Source organism: Austrofundulus limnaeus, unplaced genomic scaffold, assembly GCF_001266775.1.
Source record: "Austrofundulus limnaeus strain Quisiro unplaced genomic scaffold, Austrofundulus_limnaeus-1.0 Scaffold305, whole genome shotgun sequence".
In the NCBI taxonomy this organism is placed as follows: Eukaryota; Metazoa; Chordata; class Actinopteri; order Cyprinodontiformes; family Rivulidae; genus Austrofundulus; species Austrofundulus limnaeus.
The window spans coordinates 369,324-383,890 of NW_013952707.1; the positions used below are offsets into that span (position 1 = coordinate 369,324).

Below are 14,567 nucleotides of genomic sequence, written 5' to 3' on the forward strand. Positions count from 1 at the left end.
TTCCCTGTGCCATTCCACATTATTACAAATAACTTCATTTCTGGACATTTATGGTTTGATTTCTTTGTATGTATGGATCACTTGGGTTGTTTCTGGTGAAAATTTCATGTCATTAGCACCTCTAGTAATATATTTACTGAGAAAAATGGTAACGTGTTCAATACTTATTTTACCCGCTGTATATTAAAGCTTCAAGTCTTCACCTGTCTGCTCTCCAGCAGGTGAGTCTTCTTGCTTCAGAGGAGATCAGAATCACAGCACGCAACTCGTTAGTGTGAATGAAACTCTGAATAATTCTACATTCATGCAGAGCAGCATATTTACAGGACTGCCTGTGGAGGAGGCAGACGTGTTGTTCTCTTCCTCTTCTTCTTTTGCAGCATCATCATCATCATCCTCATCATCAGTTTCATCCTCATCAGCAGCTTCGTCATCTTCTTCTTCATTTTTTTCACTCTGATTCTGCATCACAACCTGGTATCCAGAAAAAGAAAATAAAAGCATTCAGTTTCAAAATGTTTTAACCACCAGCTTCAAGAATAACTAATCTGAACAAAATCTCTAACAAACACAACATCGACTACTAACGGAGGAAGATGAAGGATGCATGAAGACAATAAAACTATGCAGCAAACACTAAACCAGGAAGGAGAGGAGCTAGAGTTTAGCAGGATGGGATTTCAGAAACATTACTGAAGGAACAAAACGGATCAAACCTGATCCTGCAGAGCTTCTCCTGGAGCAAAATCTCCAAACAAAAAACTTGTGCAAAAGAAGTTTTATTCTTAAATGATGTCAGGATATCTTTGTGAAGTTCTTTGTTTTTCATGTGAATTCAATGTTTAAATGATTTGGTAGAAACCCAGTTTTCTACATTTTAAAGAGAAATCTATCAATTATAAAAACAAAGAAAAAAAGACAGCAAAGATAAATGAGCATAATCATCAGCTGAACACTTATTTTGACCTATAAGGTGACAAAATACATTTGTGAGCGTTACTAATGTAGTGTTTGTGACAAACTACGAGGAGCTCAATTTGACCAACTAATATTTTGTCATGGGTTATGTGACCAACTTCTATTTATAAAAATATAAGACCTGTATAAACTATAAGAATAGATTGATACACAATATTAAAGTCTAAGGGAAAATTATTCACATCCACAGAAAGAACAGAAGATATGTAGACTTTTAATGTAGCCATGAAAATGTGTAAACTCCACTGTTTTCAGTCTGCAGGGGAAATATTAATGAGAACTTGTTTATCAAATATGGATTTAGAATTAGTGGCAGAGTGGTTAGGGGAAGGTCACAGGTTCGATCCCACGTCCAGCTGTCTCAGTTGTTGTGTCCTTGGACAAGACACTTCACCCCTAATGCCTCTGATGTGTCCCATCAGTGTATGAATGTGATTGGCACTGATTAGTCTCCATATATGATTGTACATGTTAGCTTTGTAGAGACCTAATAAATTGCTGTGTGAATGGGTAAATGAGGACACAGACTGTAGTGTGAAGCGCTTTGAGTGTCCTAGATGGATAGAAAGGTGCTATATGTATAAGTACAGTCCATTTACCATTTACCAATTTTCAGAACTGTATAATCAAAATAAATCATGAAGAACTACTGAAATAATCAAACAAGGTGTATTGTTCCTTATTATCAGAGATCCCATCAAACATTATGGAAACGTTCCTGCTGTCATCTAAAAAGAGCTAAAAGTTTTTGAGTAAAATAATAATGAACTTTGTCACAGGAGATTGAACTTTGGTCTCCTGTATGAAAGGCAGGAACGCTCAATGCTAATAGGTGTGGAGACTGGAAGAGTTTGTGGGCTATCTTTCTTTGATTTGGTCACTCTCACTGTCAGTTGAGAGTTTCACTCAGTGGTTTATTTTATTAGGTGTTGTTTTTTTTCCAAATTACTTCCCTAGATTAATGTTATGTATTGTCATCAATGCATGTTTCCGCATAATGACAGTTTTCAACATGTTGGAAGAACTTTATGGATGTAAGGATGTTTATATTTTCACGTTTGACTTCCCTAACAGGGAGCTGTTAGGTTTTTTGATCAGAGACACCATGACATGAGTATAGTGGAGGAATTGAACCTATGACTTTCTGGTCCCACTTCACTACTATTATATGGTAACACCACGAAAAGGAATAGTGGTCGAGACACTCGTTTAGATATACAATATGTGGGAGGAAGCACCATTCTCTTTGGGCTGCATTAAAGTGGTTGGATGAGTACGTTAGTACTTTTAGAAACCCCCTTCAGAGGGGTCACCATTGTAAAGCATGATTTCTTAGGATTTTCAATGGCCCCACTGCTAAAAAAGACAAACATGATTGTTGACATGGCACATACAATTACTAGTCAAACGTTTTGACACACCTTCTCATTTATTGTCCCCACTATTATCCTTTGGAGAGGCCATGGTAAAAGACTTCCGTACAACTTGGAGCCCATTCTGGCCCACCATCCGGCATCTGGGGGCGGGGGTGGGGTGTGTGTGTGTGGGGGGTGGGTGGGTAAGCAGTACACCACCAACACTGTTTACTGTGGGGATGGAGTGCTGCTGACCTCAACTCGGAACGTTGTGGGTCGGTGGGCAGGATTCTTCAAAGACCTCCTCAATTCTACCGACACGTCTTTCCAAGAGGAAGCAGAGCCTGAGGACCCTGGGTTGGATTCTCCAATCTCTGGTACTGAGGTCACTGAGTTGGTTAAAAAGCTTCTCTGTGGCAAGGTGCTGATCACTGTGCCAGAGATTAGTCCACATTGCCGGTAGTAAGTCAAACTCGTTTCCAGTGAGAGTTGGACTCTGGACCGATTCTGTTCATAACTTCTATGGACAGAATTTCTAGGAGTAGTCAAGGTGTTGAGGGGATCCTTTTTGGTGACCTTAGGATCACATCTCTGCTTTTTGCAGATGATGTAGTCCTATTGGCTTCATCAGATCATGATCTCCAGCTCTCACTGGAGCGGTTCGCAGCCGAGTATGAAGCGGCCGGGATGAGGATCAGTGCCTCCAAATCTAAGATCATGGTCTTGAGCCAGAAAACAGTAGGGTGCCTTCTCTGGGTCGGGGAGGAGGTCCTTCCCCAAGTGGAGGAGTTTAAGTATCTTAGGGTCTTGTTCACGAATGAGGGAAGAATGGAGTGGGAGATCAACAGGCGGATTGGTGCTACATCTGCAGTGATGCGGGCGCTGTACCGATCCGTCGTGGTGAAGCGGGAGCTGAGCCAGAAGGCAAAGCTCTCAGTTTAGCAGTCGGTCTACGTTCCTACCCTCATCTATGGTCACGAACTTTGGGTAGTGACCGAAAGAACGAGATCGCGGATAGAAGTGGCCGAAATGAATTTCCTTCGCAGGGGGTCTGGGCTCTCCCTTAGAGATAGGGTGAGAAGCTCAGTCATCCAGGAGGGACTCAGAGTAGAGCCGCTGCTCCTCCACGTCGAGAGGAGCCAGTTGAGGTGGTTCATCTGGTTAGGATGCCTCCTGGACGCCTCCCTGGTGAGGTGTTCTGGGCACGTCCCACTGGGAGGAGGCCCAGAGGAAGACCCAGGTCACGCTGGAGGGACTATATTTCTCAGCTGGCCTGGGAACACTTTGGAATTCCCCTGGATGAGCTGGCCCAAGTGGCTGAGGAGAGGGAAGTCTGAGTCTCTCTGCTTAGGCTGCTGCCCCCGTGACCTGAGCCCGGATAAGCGGAAGAAAACGAACGGACTCTTATCCTCTTTTCCTACATTGCAAATCAACACCGAAGTCATCCAGACTATGAAGGAACACAATTGCAAACCCAAAAGCACAAAATAAACCAAAATATTTCAAGACCCTAACCAGATTCTAGATCATTCAAAGTAGACATCCCTTGCTCTGACCACAGCTGTGCATACTTTGGAACTCCTTCAAGACTATTGAATCAATTTTCCAGGTGACTACAAAACCTCATGAAATTGATTGAGAGAATAGCAAGAGTGTACATGGCTGTGATACAACCAAAAAGTGCCATCCTTGAAACAATCCAAAATCTAAAACATATTCCAAGTTCACTACATAGCTTCTAATGTGTTCCTTCATAGTCTGACACCAGTACCAAGCTACAACATGGGGAGAAAAGAAAAACAATAAACATTGTATGAGAAAGTGCCCAAACCTTTGACTGGTCATGTTAATAAGATTAAACAGATGAATAAAAAAAAGGTAAAATCACTGGACACAAATTCCATAAGCCCAAATTCATAGAAACAAACCATGAAACCAACTGTTCAAATAAAAGCAGGCAGCACAAACATCAAAATCACACAATTTATTCCAATTACAAAACTCTGTTTCACTTTAAGGCAAACAATCTGATGAAAAAAAATCAAACCAACTTGATACTCTTTACCATGATTATAACTAAATCAACAAAATTGTTTTTTGAACAAACAGAAAACACTGTATTTGAGAAAACTTTGATAAGCATGAACAGATAGGCAATGATGAAATGAAAACAAAATTTAAGACAAATACAAGTTGTTTCCATGTTGCAGTAGAAAAACAGGAAGTAAATTGAGCGAGAAAGAGTTGAAAAATAACAAATTAGATAAAAAAGAAATAAAAGGCACAATTTTTTAGATGATCCAAAAATATTTTAGAGGTAAAGTTGGATAATGCTTGATACAAAAATGTTAAAATAAAACTTGGTTAAAAAATTAGATGAATTCCAGAGGAAGACAAACACAAACAACCAAAACTTAAAGAATTAGATTAAAATTCTATATTAAACTTCCCACAAACTCTAAAAATTACAAAGTCAAATTCTAGATAAAAACTCTTTAAGATGTAAAAATGTCAAATATTAAAATTTGTGATTTTATTTTAAACTAATTTGTTTGCTTGGTAAAGTGATGATATGAAGAAAACGACCTGGTAAAATGCTTTGCTCCAGGACAGACTCTGGCTCCAACATAAGGCTGGATGGACAAGTTTTCCTTTGTTGACATCTTTTAATCAATTTGTAAATAAAAGGTTTCTGCACCTCAAGATTATTGGATCTCGGCCATCGAAACCTGTCGTAACGAGGTGGAGTGGACAGTGATCACTGAGAGTGAGAGCTTGGTGGGGGGTGGGGGGTTCAATAACAAGGAATTCACACCAAAGCATTGTAGCTCCACTTTATAAGGGACAAAGTGAATGGTTTGAATGTGAGAAGGAAGGATCTAAAAGGCTTTAACTGACTGGTTGTTGATCAGTCAGTGTGCTGCCGTTATTTCAGGTTGAGGTATTTGGGTAAAACGTTGTCCCAGAACTCCTCTTCCTCACCTGCAGGTGCACCTTTACCTCTCGACCTTTGTTTACTTTGAGCTGCAGACTTGCTGCTTCGTCCTTTCGTGGAAGAAAACTTCTTTTTCACAATCTCCTCCTCTTCCTCAGTGCTCTGTCTGTCCTCTTCTTCTTCACTTTCCCCCTCCCCCTCTTCTTCTTCTTCTTCCTCCTCTTCATTTTTATCATCACATTCTTCCTCCTCCTCATTTTCATCTTCACTTTCTTCCTCCTCCTCCTCCTCATTTTCATCTTCACTTTCTTCCTCCTCCTCCTCCTCATTTTCATCTTCACTTTCTTCCTCCTCCTCATTTTCATCATCACTTTCTTCCTCTTCCTCCTCCTCATTTTCATCTTCACTTTCTTCCTCTTCCTCCTCCTCCTCCTCTTCCTCTTCTTCCTCTTCATCCATTTCTTCACTTTCTTTGTTCTCACTCTCTCCCTCTTCTTCTTCCTCACTCTTCTCATTTTTGCTTTCCTCTTCCTCGTCACTTTCTCCATCCTCTTCCTCTTTGGAACTACCCTCTTTCTCCTCTTCTTCCTCTTTCTCCTCTTCTTCTTCCTCACTCTCGTCATCGTTTTCTGTTGACTTTGAAGTCTCACTTTCATTCTTGTCTTTCTCATCCAAGCTTTCCGAGTCCTCCTCTTCTTCAGTCTCTGCTCCTTTACTCTCAGTTTCCTGACTCAACACTTCTTCTTCCTCCTCGTCCTCTTCTTCCTCTTCCTCTATACCGTCACTTTTGCTTCCTCTCTCCTCTGTCTCACATTCACTTTCTGTGACTCCACTTGTTCGTTCCTCTTCCTCCTCTTCATTAGCTTGAGATGGATCTTCTGGTTGAAGTGTGCCATCGTCATCATCATCTTCTTCTTCTTCTTCTTCACCTACAGTTGTTTTCTTATCACTAACCTCTTCCTCTTGGCTGAAATCTGGACTGGTTCTCTGACCTTCATCTTCTTCCTCCTGTTCTGCTCCTGTAGATCCTGTCAGCTCCTCAGCTTCATCCTGATTTGTGTCCTTCTCGTCCTGACTCGTTGGTTCTGGACTCTCAGCTGCAGGGATGACGCTGATGCTGACAGCAGATTTGTGACTGACGTCCTCAGCTGAGTGAGATTCAGACTCTTGGTCGGATCTCGACACAGCGTGCTGAGAAACTTCATGGCTGCTCTCTGAGGCAGCTGAGGAGCTCAGTTTGCTTCTGGATACAAGTTCTTGGACTAAAACGGTTCCTGCTGCCAGAGACGCAGTTCCAGCAAGCAGACGAAGGTCTGACTTTTTCTTCGTGTTGGATTCCTTTTGGTTTTTCTCGTTCTTGGAATTTGTAGATAAAAGTGAATTTTGTTCAGATTTGGAGGGTGTTTCCTCCTCAGCCCTTGCACTCTCCTTGTGGTCTGCATCCCTCAGTGGGGAGCCAGATGAATCTGTTTGATCAAGTTTACTAGCTTTGTTTTTAACCCTCACATGTTTGGATTCTAGCCGCTTATCTTCCTGTTTGGATTTTAGAGTATGTTTCCAGTCTGCTGCTGGTTTCTGGATCGCCTGGTTTCTAACCTGAACTGGTCTGGGATGCTGTTGGGATGCTGCCGTCCTGATGTCGTCAACACTTTGAGTTCTTTTTTTATCCCTTCCCAGCAGCTCCACAGCCAGGAGGTTCTCTTTGTTCTGCCTTGTGCTTTTCTGTTTCTGTGAGGCCGAAGAGCAAGTGCTGCTGCTCCTCAGCCGCTCTGTGGGTAACGCCTGGCGAGCAGAACCCGAGTCGCTCTTACGTGATGGAGAATGTGAAACAAATCTGCTCCGCTTAGAGAGCTTTCTCTCCTTTTTCTGGTTCTGCTCTTTGACAGGATTAGCATGCTTACCCTTCCTCTGTCCCCAGTGTGAAGAAAGCAAGAAGAAGATGAGAAAGAGACATGCATTAGAGAAGACAAGAAACGTGCAGATAGGACACAGGGACGAAGATAAAGCAGTTAAAGCAGCGTGAGCTTCTTTTTAACCCCTTATGAACTAAATCATAGAAAAACATTTATTGTTTTTGATGTAGCATAATGCAGTCATATTTGATCCAGAGTCACCAGGGGCCTCATGTATAAAAGGTGCGTACGCATAAAAAAATTATGTGTGCCAGGTTCTACGCCCACGTTGTGCTGTATTAAAACCAACGTTGCGTTGCGTTGCACTTTTCACCTGCCGTGAGAATGTGCGGCAGCCACGCAAAGTTTTTCAGCCGACAGTTTTAACTCTCAAAGTCATGAATCTGACCTGAATCCACAGAAATATGACTCTGTTCTGTTTGCTGGATGTAAGGAGCGTCTGAACACGGTGTCAGATGTTTTTTTTAGTTTGAGTTTTTATTGTTTAAACTCAAACGATCATGAAACTGAACCCCGGGACTGAAAATCATTTAACCTCAGACAAGAAAATAATCAAAAGAACCTCAGTCCAGTCTGTAAAACTGTTTTTATATTTTTGTCACATAGTTGAAAACATTTTGGGTCCCGGGCCGGAAAAACCCGACACATTACGTGCGGCATAAAAAATAAAAATAAAAAAGGCTGAAGAGAGGGAGCAAAAGATGCAAATGGCGGCTCACTGTACGGTAAGAATAATTATTTTTTCTGTGTGTAACCTTCTGGCTGATGCTGAGTTGAGTTGTGGCCGTAGCGCAGCAGCTGCACTTTGGGTAGATATTTGCGCCAGGTGCGCGCACCCTCGCCAGCTGGGAAGGTGTTCATACGTGTCAACCCCTTTGGATGTTTACCTGTCGAATGAGCCTCAAAAATCAATATTTTTTGCTAAAAATCCGTAGGCTACCACTCGTACGCGCGTGGCGGTGGGGTGGGGGGTCTGTCTGTGGAGATGACAGCACCTGCTGCAACGCAGGAGGAAAGGAGAGAGGAGAAAGTGGATAACTTGATGTTTTTTTATTTATTTATTTTTTAACGTTCATTCAACGCCGTGTTCAACTAAATAGACAACAACTAACCAGGCTTCAATATCACATTCGGGAGATGTCTGTAAATTTCAGGAAAATCTCAGGCTTTGGTTATTGCGTGTAAATGCGCCACATAAAACAATGACACCCCACTACTTATTTAGACAGTTTTCTCACTCATTGTCCATTTAATGTATAATTTTCCTGCATCTAAAAATCATTTCTGATCCCACAGAGAGGAATCGGAGGAGAATCCCACACGCTGGACACATTTACATCTACTTTACAGATTTAAACGGAGGTGTCTCACCTGCGCTCAGTTCCACATTCATTGGGATGTATAAAGGAAAGGTGAGCAGGAACCTGCGTGCGCACGGTTTTGTACATCTGAATATTTTGGTGCGGCGCACTTTTCTAAATTTGTCCGTACGTCAACTTTTAGTGTGAAAGCTGCGCACTCCTTTATGCATGAGGGCCCTGGACCTTAAGAAAATCTTTGGTCTCATCTTAAACAGGACAGAAACAGGAGAAATGTTTCTGATGAGCAGATCATGAGGCATTTTATGACCTTTATTTCTATTGTAACCAGAGGACTGTTGTTATTGAATGCAGCCTTCACCTCACATTATTGTTTGTTTACACTTGGCTTTGTTTAATTTTATGACATATTTATTACTGTATTTAAAAAGTATGATACATCTAATCCTCAAGTATAATATTATCTTTATTTTTATCCAGATGTTGGGATTTTTCAGCAGGTTTTATTGCGGTGTACACAGATTATTTTGGAGATAACTACTTTCATACAACACTGGTAAAGGCTTGTGGGTTGTTTGTTTTTAGGAGGAGGCTGCTGAGGAGCAATGCGTACTTCTGCGTGTTATTTTCATGAAAATGGACCACTCCCTTTGTTAAACTAGCAGGATGTACAGCTTTGAGGAGCAAAAACACGCAACTGACGGCCATGTATTTTACCACCACCATGGTTAAGAAAATAATTTGTTTTTGCTCTTCCAACTCCTCATCCAATGGAAAAGAGTTTCTCGTCAAACGTATAATACATCGTCAAGTAAACAAAAAAAACGATTGTGTTTTTATATGCTTAGCTATGTCAGACATATTCTACAGTGGGAGAAATTAGGAGGCATACATGTCAACTTGTACAGATTGTCCGTAAATTATAAGGATTTTACGTCATTTTGCAGGTATACAGATTTATAGAGCAATCTCACGGATTTTTTCAAAACCTCATTTTCAAATTTATCTAACATGTCAGAGCCTGTAGGATGATTTTAAAAACAATAAATAACATCAAACAGCCATCTTCCAACCTGTTCTGCCTCTAGAAATAAGTTTTGAACTTTTTCCGCTCACCCTTCCTCCTGCTTCGCAGCGAGCGCTTTCATGTCCGCAGCCGACAGACCCCCCCACCCCCCGTGGGTGCGAGTTGTACGGATTATTTGCAAAATTTACGGATTTTTGAGGCTCTTTATACAGGTAAATGTCCGAAGAGGTTGACATGTATGAGGAGGATAAATTCTAATAATTTATCTCACATGAAAAAATATTTCAGTTATATACGAGGAAACATCTTAATGAATTGTTTTTAATTATTTAGCAAAAAATCTGTCACAATTTACCCCTGTGTTTCATATGATCCCCCAACTTCATGGATGATTTTTGTGGTTACATTTTTTGCATGATACACACATAAATATGGTACGATTGGAACAAAAAAAACAGAAACAACCCCACAAACCAGCATGATGAAGAAAAAGAAAGATTAGAGATGTAATGTAGGTAAAAAGAGATGAAGATTCAATGACGCACATCACCTGGAAGCTTGACTGATATAAAACTCACCTTGTGCAGAGGAGTCAGGGTCTTTGTTTCATCACTGGGGTTCAACTTCATCACATGTGTCTGTCAGCAGGAACAAAATAAGGAAAGATTAACTGAGCTGAAAAAATTCAATTTGTTAAAACAGATCAGGTCAGGTGTATATTTTCTCACCATATTGAGAAAGTCTGTAGTTTCCCCGAGACCTCGAACACTGTCTGTGTCCGTCAGACTGTCCACAATACTGTCTGCCTCACCGTCCGTCTGCTCTGAAAAACAGAACATGACTCAGCACTGTTCCACACAACTCCAAACAGCTGTGTCATTTATAATGTAAAGATGTAAACTCTGAACATTCTGTAACAACGAGATGACAGTGGTGGATCCTTCATTATCAGGCTGCAGATTCTTTTCTTGGTAAAAAGAAAAAAAATCTTCATAAATATTTTTGAATATATTAGTTTTCAGGGTATTTTACATTGAAAAATGCCTTTTTCTGTTCTTTTACTTGCTTTAATGAAGGTATTGTGTAAATGCTGAGTCAGCATTGTTTTACTGTTTAGTTTCATCTTTTCTGAAGAAAAAATTGGAAGGAGATCATATTTCTCCAGTTTTAGCTTCTCTCCACTGGCTCCCTGTCAAATTCAGAATAGAATTTAAAATATTACTCCTAACATACAAAGATCTTAACAACCAAGCTCCATCATATATTAAACATCTTATTGTTCCATACTTTCCTAACAGAGCACTTCACTCTCAGACTGCAGGTTTACTTGTGGTTCCTCGAGTTTCTAAAAGTAGAATGGGAGGCAGAGCTTTCAGTTATCAAGCTCCTCTCTTGTGGAACCAACTTCCAGTTTCTGTCCGTGAGGCTGACACTCTGTCTATTTTTAAGATTAGACTGAAGGCTTTCCTTTTTGATAAATCCTATAGTTAGACTTAGGTTTCCTGAATTATTCCTCCAGTCAATCGAGGCAGATGGTCGCCTGTCCTGAGCCTGGTTCTGATGGAGGTTTCTTCCTGTTAAGGGGGAGTTTTTCCTCTCGGCTGCTGGTGTCCTGCTCAGGATGAGAGACTGATGAAGTGATTCAACACAATCTGCTGGCTTCTTTAGATTTATTCTGTTTTTGTGTACAGTGCCCTGAGACAATATTTGTTGTGACTTGAAGCAATATAAATAAACTGAATTGAATTTAATTTTCTGGACTGTAACTACTTTAGCATATATTCAGTTATTTCAGGCATGAACCATTAATGCTAATGAGAGAGATGACTACCTTGCTGAAGCTGGCATCAGGCCCACTTCAAACGACCAGAGCCTGTCGTAGCTATTTCAACTGTCGTCCGTAAAACAGCTCTTCGAGGCTGGATAAAATGTCAACACTCACTGAAGGGATGGACTGTAGACAGACATGGGAACTGATAGACAGACCAAATCTTAGGTTTGGGAAAGCTCTCATCTCCCTAACGAGGAAAACTCTAAGCACACTGGTTGGAGTCCTAACTGGGCACAATCTGCTCAACCCCTTTCAGGGAGAGCAATGGGCCCACTTTGAGGGGCTTAGAGATGCATAAATATTTCTTCGAATTCTTAAAAAACATTCTACTTGAACTTGAAAAAAACTGATTCATTCAGCAAATTTTTAGCTAAATTATCAGCTTTTGTTTTGCTAGTCATAACTTGTGCCTGCTGTTTTGCTAATTTTAGCTTTCAGCAACTGTGTTTAGTTTTGTGGCCTTTATCTGCTGTTTTGCTGAATTTAGTTCTAAGATACTATTCTGCTGATTTTAGCTTTTAGCAACAGTTTTGGTATTTGAAGCTTTTAGTAGTTGTTTTGCTAATTTAAAAATATATAATTTAAACGTGTACAATTTATTTTACTGAATTAAACAACTTGAACATAAAAGAAAATAAAAATTAATAATTAAACAGTAAAATTTGTAGTTTGAAAATTAAAAATATATACCATATATATTTTTCACAGTAATCTAGGCGAATAAATAAAAACTAATCGTGGTCAGAGAGGTTGGGAACCTGTTGGGCCGTTAAGCACCTTCTTGTGGCTCAGCTCAGGGGGTGGCAGCCGGACTGGTGCAGTCTGACTGGAGACAGGAAGTGGCGTCTGAAGGAAGCCAGGCGACATGGCAGGCAGCGTCTGGACCATCAACCCAAACTTGTCTGGAGATCGCTCCTGAAAGCAATAAGAGAGATTTACAGATTTTAATGAACCAGCAAAGGTTTCTGGATCAACTGAACACCAGTTGTTTTCAGGAGTTAATTGATTCTGAATAAACTGTAGTAAAATTGTACCCACCCTACCCCTCCTGCGAACCCGAGCAGAGAGAGTTCTCTTTAGGACTGTGGTGCCGTTCGTGTCCCCCAACAGCTCCACGTAGGGTTTCTCCAGGAAGTCCTCCGTCACATCCTCCTCCTCCAGAGTCAAATCAGCTGAGTGTGGATTCCTGGGTCTAGCCAGAACCACCATGTGACAGCCGCCGCATGCCGCCTGGATGAAACATCAGCAACAAAACTAAACAGGTGCTTTGAAAAGTTTCCACTTCATCGGTTACAGAATGTACCTAAACCCAGAGAAATAAAAGTGTCTAACTCTCACCGACTGAACGTCGTACTTGAGGAATCGCGGACACAGAGTAGGTTTAAACTGGTTGGCGAAGTTCTCTTCTCCCAGACCCAGTTTACCGTGTCGGCCGTCTCCGAACGTGTACAGCAGCCCTCCGTCTGAGGAAAGATTCAGGGTTTCAGTCGTCTGATCAGCACTTTAGGTCTGACGGCGAGTTAGGCCCAGCTGGTGTTCACCTGTGATGACAGCGGTGTGGTTTTCCCCGCAGAACACCTGACGCACTGGGTTCTTCTTAAAGTGCTCGACCAAACGTGGAAGCCGAGACTCAAAGATGAACGTACCGTGACCGAGCTGTCCGAACTGACCGAGGCCAAATGTGTAAACGTTGTCTTCTAAAGACGACAACAGAAAGAAAACCACTCAGTGGAAACTTTAAACAGACAAAAGTACAATCAAATCTACTCTGTCACTGTCAATAAACCAGTAAACTGGAATATAAAAAGGCAACTCTCATACTTTAATAAAAGCCAGTGAGTCCAAATGGGTTTGAGGATGAGACTTAAAAACACCAAAAGTTGAAGCTTGTTTGATATTCAGGAGCAGCTGATACCACAGTTTGAGCTCCAACTGAAAAAAACCTGCTCACGCCTGGATCTGAGGACAACTACAATAAGCTAAATAAAACCGAATTCAATGATTTTTTAATCCAATGAACCCAGATTTTACCCACAATGGAACATGAATGGAATATTAAAAAATAAAAAAATAAATTATGCACAAAAATTAAATAAAAAATATCAGATTTTTTTTTAATAAGGGTCATTTGGACTTTGATGGCATGTTAAAACGCTGTTCCAGTGGCAACACGAGGCTGTAAAATTAAGTGTTACTAATAATAAAACAGCTGGAGAAACACCTGGTAACTGATTGGATTCATTGTTAACAGGTCACCAAGAGGACTGGGTATTAAAGGCAGACGTTAGAGAGGATTAATCTGTCAGAAGTAAAAATGGGCAGAATTTCACATGAAAAATTGTGTCAAAAAATAATTTTACCATTTCAGAACAATGCTTCCTTGTGAATAAAATGTTTTTTAGATCTGACGAACATTGCATTTTGGTTTTTTTACATTTACAACCTCACTTTTTTCAGAATTGTGGTTGTTGATCAAATCAAACAAAACCAAGTTATAAAATAAAACAAAGAGGAAAGTAACAAAATAAAAGCTAATCTAAAGAAAAGAATCAAATATAGTTAAAAATAACTTAAAATGTTTCTGAATAATTAAACATTTTACTGCATTTTTATTCTTTTTATGGCAGTTCTTTAAAACCATGTTAGTTTCAGCTCAGCAGGATTTAAAAAGTTTTATTAATATAAAACTCATTTCAGAAACACCATTAGCCTGTGCAGCTCTGAGAAACTCACAAAACCATTCCTCTTCCCTAATTTTTTATCTCACTACACCCAGCTGATGTTCACCTGTCAAAACCACCGTGTGTCCGCCACCGCACGCCACCCGCCTCACAGGATCCGTGATGCTCTTCACACGCTGGGGGAGGCGGTGCGCCGACAGCTGCTCTGTGCCCAGACCCAGCTTCCCACTGTCCCGTTCCCCGAACGTGAACAGAGCTCCGTCCTCTAACAACAAAAAACAACGCAATTATTCATTTATATAGTGCTTAAAGAATAACTTACCCCAAAATTAACTTTTTTTAGCTGATAAACTGTCTAGAATGTGTCTAAAATGTTATATAGTACTGTTTCTGTGCTTATTTTGATGTTTTTGTGTGTATTTGTTCAAATCTGTAATATTTGGTCTAAAAACGTCTTTTTGCTGCTCATATGGGTGGAGCAGTGGTACTGCAGACTAATTTGCATATTGGTTAAAGGCTCTCCACGGT

At 40.6% G+C, this 14,567-nt stretch overlaps 1 protein-coding gene across 1 annotated transcript in view; it reads right to left on the reverse strand.

Moving 5' to 3' along the window:
• Nucleotides 1-14,567, reverse strand: part of rpgrb (retinitis pigmentosa GTPase regulator b) — a gene marked incomplete in the record, with an annotated part of 25,946 nt that overhangs the window by 3,736 nt on the left and 7,643 nt on the right. The window contains 9 exon segments of the mRNA XM_014021766.1: nucleotides 204-234; nucleotides 325-474; nucleotides 10,106-10,165; nucleotides 10,256-10,345; nucleotides 12,136-12,273; nucleotides 12,397-12,588; nucleotides 12,697-12,821; nucleotides 12,900-13,055; nucleotides 14,146-14,304. Coding sequence (XP_013877220.1) covers nucleotides 204-234; nucleotides 325-474; nucleotides 10,106-10,165; nucleotides 10,256-10,345; nucleotides 12,136-12,273; nucleotides 12,397-12,588; nucleotides 12,697-12,821; nucleotides 12,900-13,055; nucleotides 14,146-14,304 — 1,101 coding nt within the window.